Genomic DNA, 13,727 nt, shown 5'->3' with positions numbered 1-13,727 from the left:
CAGATGGTCCGCTGGGTTCTTGATCGGTTTTTCCGTATTCTGACTTACTGCTACACTCTTTTCTGCGTCTGGGGATTCCTCCGGTTCGTTTGATCTTTCCCCCAGTAGGTGACTTTCCAGGGTGTGGGATCCCTTTCTCCTCCGCAATTCCCTTTCGGGAGCGCCCGTCCCGCTCGGATTCACCTTCTCTCACTCTCCTCTTTTCTCCCATTCTGCCCAATAATGTCACGAACTTCTTGCCGTTATTGGAGTTTAGGTTCTGCTGCCAGCGATTGGTTGCTGTTCTGTGCGAGTCATTTATTCTGTAGATGTGCTTTTTTTGTTGTGTTTGTGGGAGAGGGCGAATGTGTCCCCCTACTCCTCCACCATCTTGTCCTCTCCTCTCCAAAAATATTTTAAAATGTTTTATTCTAGTTCTGTGAAAAATGCCATTGGTAGTTTGATAGGGATTGCACTAAATCTATCATTTTCCTTGGGTAGTACAGTCATTTTGACAATGTTCATTCTTTCAATCCAAGAGCATGTTAAATTTTTCCATTTTTGTAACATTTTTTATTTCCTTCATCAGTGTCTTTACTTTTCAGAGCAGAGGTCTTTATGTTGGTTTATTCCTAGTGACAAATGACAATGAAGACAAAATGATCCAAAACCTATGGGATACAGCAAAAGCAGTTCTAAGAGAGAAAATTATAGCAATACAAGCCTACCTCAGGAAACAAGAAAAAGCTCAAATAAACAACCTAACTTTACACCTAAAGCAACTAGACAAAGAACAAACAAAACTCAAAGTGAATAGAAGGAGAGAAATCATAAAGATCAGAGTAGAAATAAATGAAACAGATACAAAGAAAAAGGTAGAAAAACCAATGAAACTAAGAGCTGCTTCTTTGAAAATATCAACAAAAATGATAAACTCTTAGGCAGACTCATCAAGAAAAAAAGGGAGAGGGTTCAAATCAATAAAATTATAAATGAAGAAGAGAAGTTACAGCAGACATCACAGAACTGCAAAGGATCATAAAAGACTATTACAAGCAACTCTATGTCAATGAAATGGAACACCTTGACGAAATGAAAAAAAAAATCAAGAAAGATACACTCGTCCATCGAAAAAAATAGAGAATATTCATGGACTAATCATAAGTACTGAAATTGAAATTGTGATTTAAAGACATCAAAAAACAAAAGTTTAAGACCAGATGGTGTCACAGGTGAATTCTATCAAACATTTTAAGAGTTAACATGTATCCTTATGAAATTTTTCCAAAAAAATTGCAGAGGAAGGAACACACCCAAACTCATTCTTGAGGCCACCATCACCCTGTTAACAAAACCAGACAATGATAACATAAAAAAGAAAATTATAGGCCAATACAACAGATGAACATAGATGCAAAAATACTCAGCAAAATATTAGCAAACCAAATCTAGCAATACATGAAAGGGATAATATATCATGTTAAAGTTGGGTTTATCCTAGGGATGTAAGGATTTTTCAATATTCTTAAATCAGTCAGTGTGATATATCACATGAACAAACTGAAGAATAAAAAACATATGATCAGTTCAATAGGTGCAGGAAAAGCTTTTGACAAAACCCAACACTGATTCCTGATAAAAACCCTCCAGAAACTAGGCATAAAGGTAACCAACCTCAACATAATAAAGGCCTTATATGACAAACCCACAGCTAACATCATCCCCAATAGTGATATTCTTAAATAATTCCTGCTAAGATCAGGAATAAAACAAGGATGTCCTCTACAGCCACTTTTGTTCAACATAGTTTTGGAGGTCCTAGGCATGACAATCAGAGAAGTAAAATAAATAAATGGAATCCAAATTGGAAAGGAAGAAGTACAACAATCACTTTTTGCAGATGACATGATATTATACATAGAAAATCCTAAAGCTATCAGGTAACAGTTAGATCTCATCAGTGAATTTGGTACAGTTGCAGGATACAAAATTAGTACACAGAAATCAACTATTTCTATATACTAACAATAGAAGTTTAGAAAGAAAAATTAGGGAAATAATTCCATTTACCATCACATCAAAAAGGATAAAATATCTAGGAATGAACCTATTTAAAGAGACAAAAGACCTGTACTTTGAATACTGTAAGACACTGATGAAAGAAATCAAAGATGATATAAATAGATGGAAAGGTATACCATGCTCTTGGCTTGGACAAATCAATACTGTCAAAGTAAATGTACTATCCAAGGCAATCTACGGATTCAGTGCAATTACTATCAAATTTCCAATGGCATTTTTCACAGAAATAGAACAAAATAATTTTTAAAAATTTGTATGGAAGCACAAAAGTCCTCAAATAGCCAAAGCAATCCTGAGAAAGAAAAACAGAGCCAGAGGAATCAGGCTCCCTGACTTCCGACAAAGCTAAAATCATTATAACAACATGGCACTGGCACAAAACAGAAATATAGATCAGTGAAATAGCATAGAAAGCCCAGAAATAAACCCACACACCTATGGTCAAATAATCTATGGCAAAGGAGGCAAGAATATACATAGGGAAAAGATCCCCTTTTCAATAAACTGTGATGAGAAAACTGGACAGCTACCTGTAAAAGAATGAAATTAGATCACTCTCTAACACTATACACAAAAATAAACTCAAAATGGATTAAAGACCCAAATATAAGACCAGATACTGTAAAACTCTTAGAGGAAAACATAGGCTGAACTCTCTCTGACATAAACCTCAGCAATATCTTATTAAGTCTACCTCCTAGAGTTATAAAAATTAAAACAAAAATTAGAAAATGGGACATAATTAAACTTTAATTTTTTACCATGGCAAAGGAAGCCCTAAAAAAAAGGAAAAGACAAGCCAAAGAATGGGAGAAGATATTTGCAAATGAAGTGACTACCAAGGTATTAATCTCCAGAATATATAAACACCTCCTGAAGCTCAATATCAAGAAAACAAACAATCCCATCAAAAAAAAAGAGCAGATCTGAGTAGACATTTTTTCAAAGAAGAAATACAGATGGCCAAAAGACACATGATGCTCAACATCGCTGAATATTAGATAAATGCAAATCAAAGCTACCTTCAGGTATAAACTTACACCAACTATAATGGTCATCATCAAAAAATCTACACACTGTCAACGTTGGAGAGGGTTTGGAGAAAAGGGAACCCACTTACACTGTTGGTGGGAATGTGATTTTGTACAACCACTGTGGAAAACAGTATGGAGGTTCCTCAACTAACAATAGAACTACCACAAGATCCAGAAATTCCATTCCTGGGCATTTATCTGAAGAAAAACGTGATTCTAAAATGTATATGTACAGAAATATTCATAAGAGCCCCATATACAATAGCGAAAACATGGAAGCAACAAAATGTCCATTGACAGAGGAATAAATAAAGAAGATGTGGTACATGTATACAATGGAATATTACTCAGTCATAAAAACAATAAAATAATGGCATTTGCAGCAACATGGATAGACCCAGAAATTATCATACTAAGTGACATTAGACAGTGAGGGACAAACATCCTATATCAGTTAGATGTTGAATCTAAAAAAAGGTATGCAAATGAACTGATTTACAGAACACAAATAGGCTCACAGATTTTGAAAATCTTATGGTTTTACCAAATGGGACAGGTGGGGGATAGAGAGGGGTGTACTGGGGATTTGGGATGTAAATGTTCTAAAATTAGTTTGTGATGATTTCTGTGCAACTATAAATATAATAAAATTCATTGATTTATAAAAAGGTAATTGTTGATATTATTTACTTACTGCCATTTTCTTAATTGTTTTAGATTTGTTACTGTTGGGCTTTTTTCTTTCTTTTTTTCTTCTTTCTTGTGATTTGATGACTATCCTTTTGGTTGTATACGAATTGGCTTTTCTTTTCTATGTATGTACCTATTATTTTTTGGTTTGTTGTTCCCACAAGGTTTTGATATAATAATCTATGTATATAAAATAGTGTTTTGGAGTTACTGTCATGGGTCAGTGGAAGTGAATCTGACTAGTATCCATGAGGATGCAGGTTCGGTCCCTGGGCTCAATCAGTGGATTAAGGACCTGGCGTTGCTGTGATCTGTGGTGTAGGTCACAGAGGTGACTTGGATCCCACATTGCTGTGGCTGTGGTGTAGGCTGACAGCTATAGCTCCTATTCGACCCCTTGCCTGGAAACCTCCATATGCTGTGGGTATGGCCCTAAAAAGACAAAAATATATATATTGTTTTAATTTGCTAGTCTCAATTTGAAATGCATTTTTCAGGAGTTCCCATCATGGCACAGTGGTTAACGAATCCGACTAGGAACCATGAGGTTGTGGGTTCGATCCCTGCCCTTGCTCAGTGGGTTAATGATCTGGCATTGCCGTGAGCTATGGTGTGGGTTGCAGACGCGGCTCGGATCCCATGTTGCTGTGGCTCTGGCATAGGCTGGCAGCTCAGCTCCGATTAGACCCCTAGCCTGGGAACCTCCATATGCCACAGGAGTGGCCCAAGAAATGGCAAAAAGACCAAAAAAAAATTAAAAAAAAAGAAATGCATTTTTCAATATTCTGCATTTGTCCTCTCCTTTTCCCATGATTGCTAGTTTAGATATCATATTTGGCTATGGATTATTTCCTATTTTTATTTTATGTTTGCCTTTATTACTGAGCTTTCCCATTTGTAATTTTCTTGTTTTTCATTGTAGCTTTTCTTTCCAGTCTGGGGAAGTTCCTTTAGCATTTGTTGAAGAACTGGTTTGGTGTTGCCAAACTCTCTTAGTTTTGCTTGTCTGTAAAGCTTTTGATTTCTACATCAAATCTGAATGAGAATCTCATTGGGTAGAATATTCTTCATTGAAGGTTTTTTTCTTTCATCACTTTTTTTTTGTCTATTTAGAGCTGCACAGGTGGCATATGGAGGTTCCCAGGCTAGGGATCAAATCAGAGCTATAGCCACTGGCCTACACCACAGGCACGGCAATGTGGGATCCAAGCTGCATCTGTGACCTACACCACAGCTCATGGCAATGCCAGATCCTTAACCCACTGAGCAAGGCTAGGGATCAAACCCACATCCATGGGTACTACTTGTGTTCATTAACCACTGAGCCACAATGGGAACTTCTCTTTCATCACTTTAAATATATCTTGCTTCTCCTTTTTTGCCTGTAGAATTTCTGCTGAAAAATCAGCTGGTAACCTTATTGGGGTTCCCTTGTATGTTATTTGTTGGTTATCCCTTTGGCTGTCAATATTTTTTCTTTGTAGAGAAACTTTTAAAAATTTTATTAATATGTGTCTTGACATGTTTGTCCTTGGGTTTATACTGTGTAGTACTCTTTATGCTTCTTCTACTTTTTTCCTTTCCTGTAATAGGAAAGGTTTCAGCTATAATCTATTTTTTTCTTTTTGCCTTTTCTAGGGCAACTCCCACAGCATATGGAGGTTCCCAGGCTGGGGTCTAATCGGAGCTGTAGCCACTGGCCCACACCAGAGCCACAGCAACCCCAGATCCAAGCCACATTGCAACCTACACCACAGCTAATGGCAATGCTGGATCCTTAATCCACTGAGCAAGGCCAGGGATTGAACCCACAACCTTATGGTTACTAGTCGGATTCGTTAACCACTGAGCCACAATGGGAACTCCAGCTATAATCTTTTTGCATATTTTCTCAGGTCATTTCCCTCTCTCTCCTTCTGGTATCCCAATGATGTGAATGTTGTTATGTTTGATACTGTCCCCCAGGTCTCTTCGACTGTCTTAATTTCTTTTCATTCTTTTTTCTTTATTCTTTTCCATGGCAGTGATTTTCCTACTCTGTCTTTCACCTCACTAATTCATTCTTCTACCTCAGTTATTTGGCTGTTGATTCCTTCTAATATGTTTTTCATTTTGGATATTATGTTATTCATCTTTGCATGTTTACTCTTTAAATATTCTAGCCTTTTATTAAACATTTCTTGTAACTTCTCAATCTTTCCATACATTCCTTTTCCAAGATCTTGGATCATCCTTACTCATTACTCCGAATTCTTTTTCAGGTAGAGTTCCCCTTTCCTCTTTATTTAGTTGTTTTTGTTGTTTTAGTTGTTTTTATATTGTTATTTTGAAACATATTTCTGTGTCATCTCACTTTGTCTATTTTTCTGTGTTCATGGTCTCCTGCCTGCAGGGTTTTAGTTTCTCTTGCTTCTGGTGTCTGCCACCTGCTGTTTACCATTGGTTGAGGCATTTGTGCAGGCTTCCTGGTTGGAGGAACTGGTGTCTTCCCACCTGTGTGTGGAGCTAGATCAGGTGGCTTTTGGCTCAGTATGACTCTAGGCAGCCTATCTGGGTTCAATATTGTTTTGGTGTTTTTAATTTGCATGCTTGCTACCTCTTTCCTTAGTGTATGCTTGTCATTAGCCTCTTGGTAGGAGATGTGATGGATGTTGTAGTGACTACAGCCCTCACTAGATTTCGAGCAGGGCCTTCCATTTGCTCTATTGTTATCACAGTCCTATAAGGCATACTGTCTGCTCCCTACTTGTTCAGATCTATTCGTGAGCTATGTTTCTGATTTGTGGTGTTACGAGGTAGGAAAGATTGTAACATTTCCACTGGGAAAGTATTGCAGTATTCTTCCACTGGAACTATTCATCTTTGAGTGTGCTCTGTTGTGTCACTTTTCACCCATTGGTGGGCTCACAAAGTACACCGTTGGTGGGTACTGCCTTCAGTCCCACCTTTCCCATGGGTATGTTGGTTTTTGGTCCTGGTGCCTCTCAGGTGTTGTTTACATCTGGCCACCAATGCTGATCCACTAAGATCAGGACCCAGGGCTGCAGTACTTGTGCTTCTAGGCCCACTGTGGATGCTATGGAGTCAGCTCAGACTCTGGAAAGGTCCAAGCCTCATGTGTAGTCATCCACAAAGCCCACAACTACTAAAGCCAGACCCCTTTCAGCTGCAGGAGCACTCATCATTCAGATGTTTCATCAGCATTTACTTTATAAGGTTAGCAGTGGAGGTGTAATCCTGAACTTTGTATAGCTCGGATGAAATGTTTCAGCTCTTCTTCCTTAGTGGCAGGTTCCCTGAGTCTCAGTTATGGTTTCAGCTCCACTTTTATGTGTGAGCAACCCAATTTTATGTGTGATTGCTCCAAAGGCATCAGGCATATAGGGCTCCAGGGAGCCTGCAACTACTTTGGAGGCAGAGGATGGAGTAGCAGTGGATTCTTGCAGGGAGATGGGGTGAGGCTGAGATCAGGGAGGCAAAGGCCTTCCCTAGGTGAGAGGTGTGTGGGGCTGTGATGGGGGTGTAGCCCAGCTCAGGTGGAAGCCTTTTCAAGAGCTTGCAGAGGTGGGGCCTGGGTGGGAAAGGAGGTTGTAATGGTGGCCCTGTCCCTTGCAGGCCACCTAACAAGATGCTTAGCCTCCATGGCCTGGGCCATCTTTCTGAATATTCCTGGTTATGGCACTCCACCCTTCTACTCCCCCAGGATGTCTCAAACAGCCAACAGCCATCCTATCCTTAGGAATGCTCTCTAAACCCCATGATCCAGCACTGAGCCCCTGCTCTTATCTTCAGACTCATGTCTCAGGCTTGGGGGCACAGGGCAGTTCTGTGAGTCCTCTGTGTATGTCTCATTCTGTTCTGCTTGCCACAGACCAGCAACTGTGTTTTCCTCCAAGCTTCCAAAGCTCCTTTCCTGTCCCAGCTGGTCTCCCCACTAGTGACTCCCAGGTATGGCAACCTCTCCTTTCCTTTAGCTCCCTCCCTAGGGCACAGGGCCCAACCTGCTTCTACCTTTTTCTTTCTTTCTTTTTTTTTTTTTTTTTTTTTTTTGAAGAAATACCCAGTTTTGTGGAGATCCCTCCTTTCTGGTGTGGAGTTTTTTCTGCTAGTGCTCAGTAGATGTTCTGTGAGGATTAGTCCATTTGTAGAAATATTTATTATGTATTTGTGGGAAGAGGTGAAATTCACTTCCTCCTTTTCTGCCATCTTGTTTCTCCACAGTTACTCTTAAATGATCATTTTAGTGACAATTTGGTGAACTACAATGTCCTTTATGGGCACTCTTTGGTTCTCTAGTGACTTATTTCCCTCAGAATGACTTTTTCCCCTTTATACTATGGGGGATATTATAGATGAGTTCCACTAAATATGGAAGGAACTTGTATCTAGCTTCTTTTACTTAATTTAATGGTTTTGAGTTTAATCCATGCTGTTTCATGTATCAATAGTCTGTTCTTTTTTATTACTGAGTAGTATTCTATTGTATTTGGAAGTACCAAAATTTGTTATTCACCAATTGATGGACAATGCAGTTATTTTTGCTTTTTTATATTTACAAATAAAACTGCTATTGATATTTACATATATTTGCATAGTCATATGTTTTCATTTCTCTTAGGTAGTACTGGATCTTACATAACTTCATAAGAAACTTCCAAACTATTTTTACAGTGGTTGTACCATATTGAATTCCCACTAGCAATGTCTGAAAACTCTAGTTACTCTGAGCCCTTGCCAGCCCTTGCTATTTGTTATTTGTTTATGTATTTATTTTTATTCTGTTTTATTTTTCCATAATAATATTTTAGGTATCTTTTCGGTCCTGTGAAAACCCTCTTTCTTCTTGTTAGGTTAACAGTTAGGCTAACTATTTCTATTAAGACATGAATGTTTGCTTATGTGAAATCAGATTCTCTATCAAGTGGAGCACAGTGGAGTGAGGTGGTTTGAATTGCCTTTTGTCAGCAAGTTGTGTTGGTTAGAACACAATAGTAATGACTTTTCAGAATTAATACAATTAAGTCTGTTTCACTGCAGAGACTTCTCTAATCCCATGTAACTGTTTTATGGTAACAGAGGATTCCAAAGAGGAGAGTAAAGGACTGCATAGAAATTTGTCATCAGCACAGAGAAACCTTAAGCTGCATATTCTGTTATTACCCAAACAACTCCCTGGAAAATGAGGATAGGAGTCAGGCTGAACACAATAACTAAAGGACTTTTAATTGAAATGTCATTTTTACTATTGAACAAAGAAAGCTATTGTTCTGATGTGTGATAAATGCTGATGGTGTCTTATTTCTTTGTGTAGAATTGCTTTTCTCTCATCATTGACTTAATTTGATTGCACCAGTTTGTTGGCTGTCACATTTGAATTCCTTCAGCTATGAAATATAGATAATGACAGTCTGTAATTTAACAATCATGTGCCAACATTTGTTTCTTCTAATCAAGAAAGACTATGAATTATCTTTTTCCCCTTATAGTTTTGGAATAATTAGAAAGTTTAAGGTTTTCTTTTCTGTCTGTCTTGTATCTTATAGGTGGCTTGTCTAATATCTTGCATTTTCGTCCTGATAGTCATCTATGTAATAGGACCTTTGCTTTACTGGCTCCCCATGGTATGTAATGCTTTTTAATATTTACTTTTAAACTTTACTCTTTTTTTGCCTTTTTTTTTTATGGCTGCAACCACAGCATATGGAAGTTCCCAAGCCAGGGGTTGAATCAGGGCTGTAGCTGCCAGCCTACATCACAGCCACAGCAATGCAGGATCTGAACTGTGTCTGCAACCTACATCACAGCTTACAGCAACACTAGATCCTTAACCCGCTGAGCAAGGCCAGGGATCAAACCCACGTCCTCATGGATACTAGTTAGTTTCGTTACTCCTGAACCATGACAGGAACTTCTAAACTTTACTCTTAGTGAGAATCATTGTATTTTAAATTTTCTTCTAAGAAAACCTCAGTGATCCTAAATCTGAACCTATGACGTAAGCTATAGTTGAATGAGGAGAAGTGGAAAAAGACCACATTTGATGGGGAGAGTATGGGAGGATTACCATGGCTGTTATCTAATTCTTAAGTTTTTGTATAAGAATGCAGTTGTGAAAAAAAAAGGAAAAAAAAAAAGAATGCAGTTGTGGAATTAGACTAATTCTGAACTCACTTGGAAGGTGGAACTAGCCAATTTCTGTTATAAGAAGTAGACTTGGGAAGAATTTTTTATCAAAACTTGGTTTCTTAGAAAATGAATGCTGGGCAAGAAAGTAGGGAACAAAATACATCTTGCTACCCTTGGTTCTTCTTTATACAAGATGACTCAGACTATTAGTATCCATGTTTATCTTGCTTTTTACAAGCTTGGGGCAAGTGAAGAGATGCGAGTAAGATCGTAGTGTGCAAAGATCCAGAGACAGTCTTGGTCCTTTCTTGTTCTAATTCTTTATTCATATAGTAAGAATAAATCATTTTCATAAGAGGATGTTTGAATAATCAAGTTCACTTTTCAAGAGAAGTTATAAATATCTGCAGATGAAACCAGATGATTGATACTCAAGATAATTATACAGAAATTATATAAATATTTAATGTTTACAACAAACAAATTTCAAACAAATGTCAGTGAATAGTTATTATAAAGTTAAGAGGTCATTTGGCCTTATAATATTCACCCTTATAATTCACGACTTTTTCTTTCTTTCTTTTTTAGAATGGCATAATATTTACCCTGTGGTTTTCTAGAATTGATATTTTATTCCTAAAGCACCATACTAGATTATTTATAAACAAACTATATATTACTTTAGTCTCTAAATGGTGATTGGTTTTCTCTAGTAAGTACTTCAAAAACGAAGAAAGGAATAAAAAATCTTGATTCTTTTAAATTTATGTTAAAATCTTTATCTTATTTTTTCCTCAACTTGTGTCTTATTTTTAGTGTGTTCTTGCAAGTATTATTGTCGTGGGACTTAAGGGAATGCTAATACAGTTTCGGGATTTAAAGAAATATTGGAATGTGGATAAAATTGATTGGGTAAGTAGACATTTAACCTAAAATTACCCTCATTGGCTTAAACACATGTTACAAAATAAGTTTTAATAGTTCTATTTGCAGAAAATAGTTGTAGCCATTTAAGATTTACACATTATGAACTATTATTTATTTTTTCAACTGTTAATAGGAGTGTTATAATGTAAAATGTCTTTATAAGAAACAGAAATGGAATTTTGTCAAATTTTGATTGATGTGTTTAAGACCTTTTAAAGAAATGCTATTTAACTTGAGAGGATTGCGGATTCCCAGTTTGCATTATGAATTGATTCTGAAAGTGAAGCTCATCAAAGAATAACTAATAGAAATATGACTAATAGAAATATAACATATTTGAAAAGCCAGCATTAATTTCTAAGAAATATGTGCTGAATTAATATGGGTTAAGCATATTAGTAGTGACCATAATAGTAAACATATTAATAGGGAAAATACAAAAAGCTTCATGAATTGTTTTTTGACTGGGTTACATTGAGAGGAGCATTATGTTAATAGGATATATTGCTAGGAACAGATTGAATAAATCTGAACAATAATAAAGCATGGCTTCTGCTAAGATAAATGTTTAGCATACTTGTTCTAAAGAAGTGTATCTATGCAAGAACACCCAAAATTCTCTCCCTTTCCTTCATGGATGAACTATTTCATGAGTACCCACTGTTCTACTTTTTATGGCATTCACCATATTGAAGTTCAATTATCTATACATCCTCTGCCTTCAGATCCTTTGCTCTGAGAGGCTTGGGGTGGTTATTTATGCTGGTGAATACTTTACTGAGAATCCTCCTAAGTCTCAATATTACTGAGCTTCTACTGAAGTACAGTACTGAGTGCTATGTGGAATGCAGAGATGAATAAAGAAGTACTTGTCCTTTTCAGACACTAATGTTTATTCAGGATGCAGACACAGAAATAGTAACTTATTATGTTGTGTATGGTAAAGCATAACCTGGAAGCAAAAGTAAACACTTATCACTGGAGAAATAGAAGCAGGGCATTTAATTTTAACTGGGTTAATATGGAAAACTTATACCTGGAATGTGAGGATATGGTGGGCAGTCCAAAAGGCCAAAGTTAACCAGGCTGATGTAGGGTCATGACTTTTTTAAGGTGATATATGTGAGGTGGCATGTGGAAATAGAAAAAATGAGGCAATGCAAACTTAGCTAACAAATTATTGTTAACTCATTAATCACCAAAGGGGGATCTCATTACCATGTTGGAAGGGAAAAGATGTCAGGGAAAGTTTCTTCCAATAAATGATGGGTAGAAAATGTAATGTGCAGTTGGGAGTAGTAACAGATGGGCTTGGAAATATTAAGAATGGGTTGGACTGGGAAAGGCTGCTCATGTTGTACAAAGATTGAGCTTCATCATGAAAGCAGTGAGGTATCACCAAATGGAGAAATAGGAACAAGATTTATGTATTAGAAAGGTCATTTGAGTAATTTGAGGAAGATGAATTGAACTTACGTAGTATGCAGCAATTGGGACACTCCTTCAGTATTTCAGGCAAGTAAATGAGGAAGGCCTAGACCACAACTAAGACTCAAGATTCAAAAAGAAGGAATAGAGTTGAAAAATTGTACAGAGGTTTCATTAGTTAGCTGTCAACAGCAATTATTTACATGAAGTGTATCAATCTGGAGTGGCTTCTAAGTCTCCAGTTAGGAACGTCACTTGAGGAAGATGTCATTCATTGAGTTATAGAACATGGAAGATTATTTAAATGCATTTAGTGTTTGCCTTTAGTCTTTTAAAAAATGCAGATTCTCATTCCTGAGTTCTTTATTCCAGTTCCTCCCTTTGTATTCTGTATGTTATCACCAAGCACTTTTCCAAGAAGGGCTCACATATTTTATATTTCCAAAGTTATTGCATGATGAAAATATCTACTTTTTTTTTTTTTTAAATACCAGGAGTTTTTGGCTGAGTCTAAAACGTTTTCTCCCAAGACTTCTAAAACTTGAATTATCTTCAGGTATTGAGAAATAAGGCAGAGAAATCACAGGGCAAAATAATTTTTTGGTATTTTATGTGAGTTTATTTTCCTAAATGGATGCTCAGTGAGGTTCTTTCTTGCCCATAAATTTTGGTAATATTATCAGAATATTTCTAGTGGTTGAACACCCAGTACCAAATTCATTTGAAAGTGACATTTCTTTGTGATCTCAGAATCAAGGATGATATACAAAATTTTTCCTCTAATAAGTATTTTAATATTTTTTCAAATATATATTTTCAATTATCATAATTAATTGTGTATTTTTAATTTTATTTTGTCTTAAAATATGTACATTTTCCATGATTATTTTGAAGTATGCATGTATGTGCATGTATAGCTCTCTGATTATGTATTTCTAGTTGTTATTATCCTGTTTTTAAATTTTTAAATATAGCTTTTGTCTCTGTAATATTTTTACTTCCATCCAATTATTTTCCATTTTTTATCACCTTGTTTTTCTTTTTTTTAAATGTACTTTTTCTTCTGACTCTTCATATCTATTTTTGAAGGTTTTTCCCCTGAGGTTATATTGCCTATTACCTTTCTAAACTTACCCTCTGTCTCTATTTAATTACTTTATTTCTTTTTCAAATTGGTTCCTTGATGGTTCCTTTATGGTTATAATGTATTTTTTTCCTCATATATAAAGATTTTTATTTTTTCCATTTATAGCTGGTTTACAGTGTTCTGTCAGTTTACTACTGTACAGCCTGGTGACCCAGTTACACATACACGTATACATTCTTTTATCTCATATTATCATGCTCCATCATAAGTGACTAGACATAGTTCCCAGTGCTACACAGCAGGATCTCATTGCTAATCCATTCCAAAGGCAACAGTCTGCATCAATTAACCTCAAGCACCCCATCTATCCCACT

General features: G+C 36.5%; 1 protein-coding gene across 7 annotated transcripts in view; it reads left to right on the top strand.

Moving 5' to 3' along the window:
• SLC26A7 (solute carrier family 26 member 7) overlaps positions 1 to 13,727 on the top strand; it is a 226,706-nt gene that overhangs the window by 141,516 nt on the left and 71,463 nt on the right. For 6 of the 7 annotated variants that reach the window (XM_021089128.1, XM_021089125.1, XM_021089126.1 and 3 more), the window contains 2 exons: positions 9,329 to 9,406; positions 10,728 to 10,823. In XM_021089128.1, the coding sequence (XP_020944787.1) occupies positions 9,329 to 9,406; positions 10,728 to 10,823 (174 nt within the window). The remainder of the gene's footprint in view (positions 1 to 9,328; positions 9,407 to 10,727; positions 10,824 to 13,727) is intronic. The other variant, XM_021089127.1, reaches the window with a different exon arrangement.

The sequence above is a fragment of the Sus scrofa genome, chromosome 4 (assembly GCF_000003025.6).
Source record: "Sus scrofa isolate TJ Tabasco breed Duroc chromosome 4, Sscrofa11.1, whole genome shotgun sequence".
Taxonomy (NCBI): domain Eukaryota; kingdom Metazoa; phylum Chordata; class Mammalia; order Artiodactyla; family Suidae; genus Sus; species Sus scrofa.
Note: the sequence above shows the minus strand (reverse complement) of the source record. Positions and strands in the feature narration are given on the sequence as shown.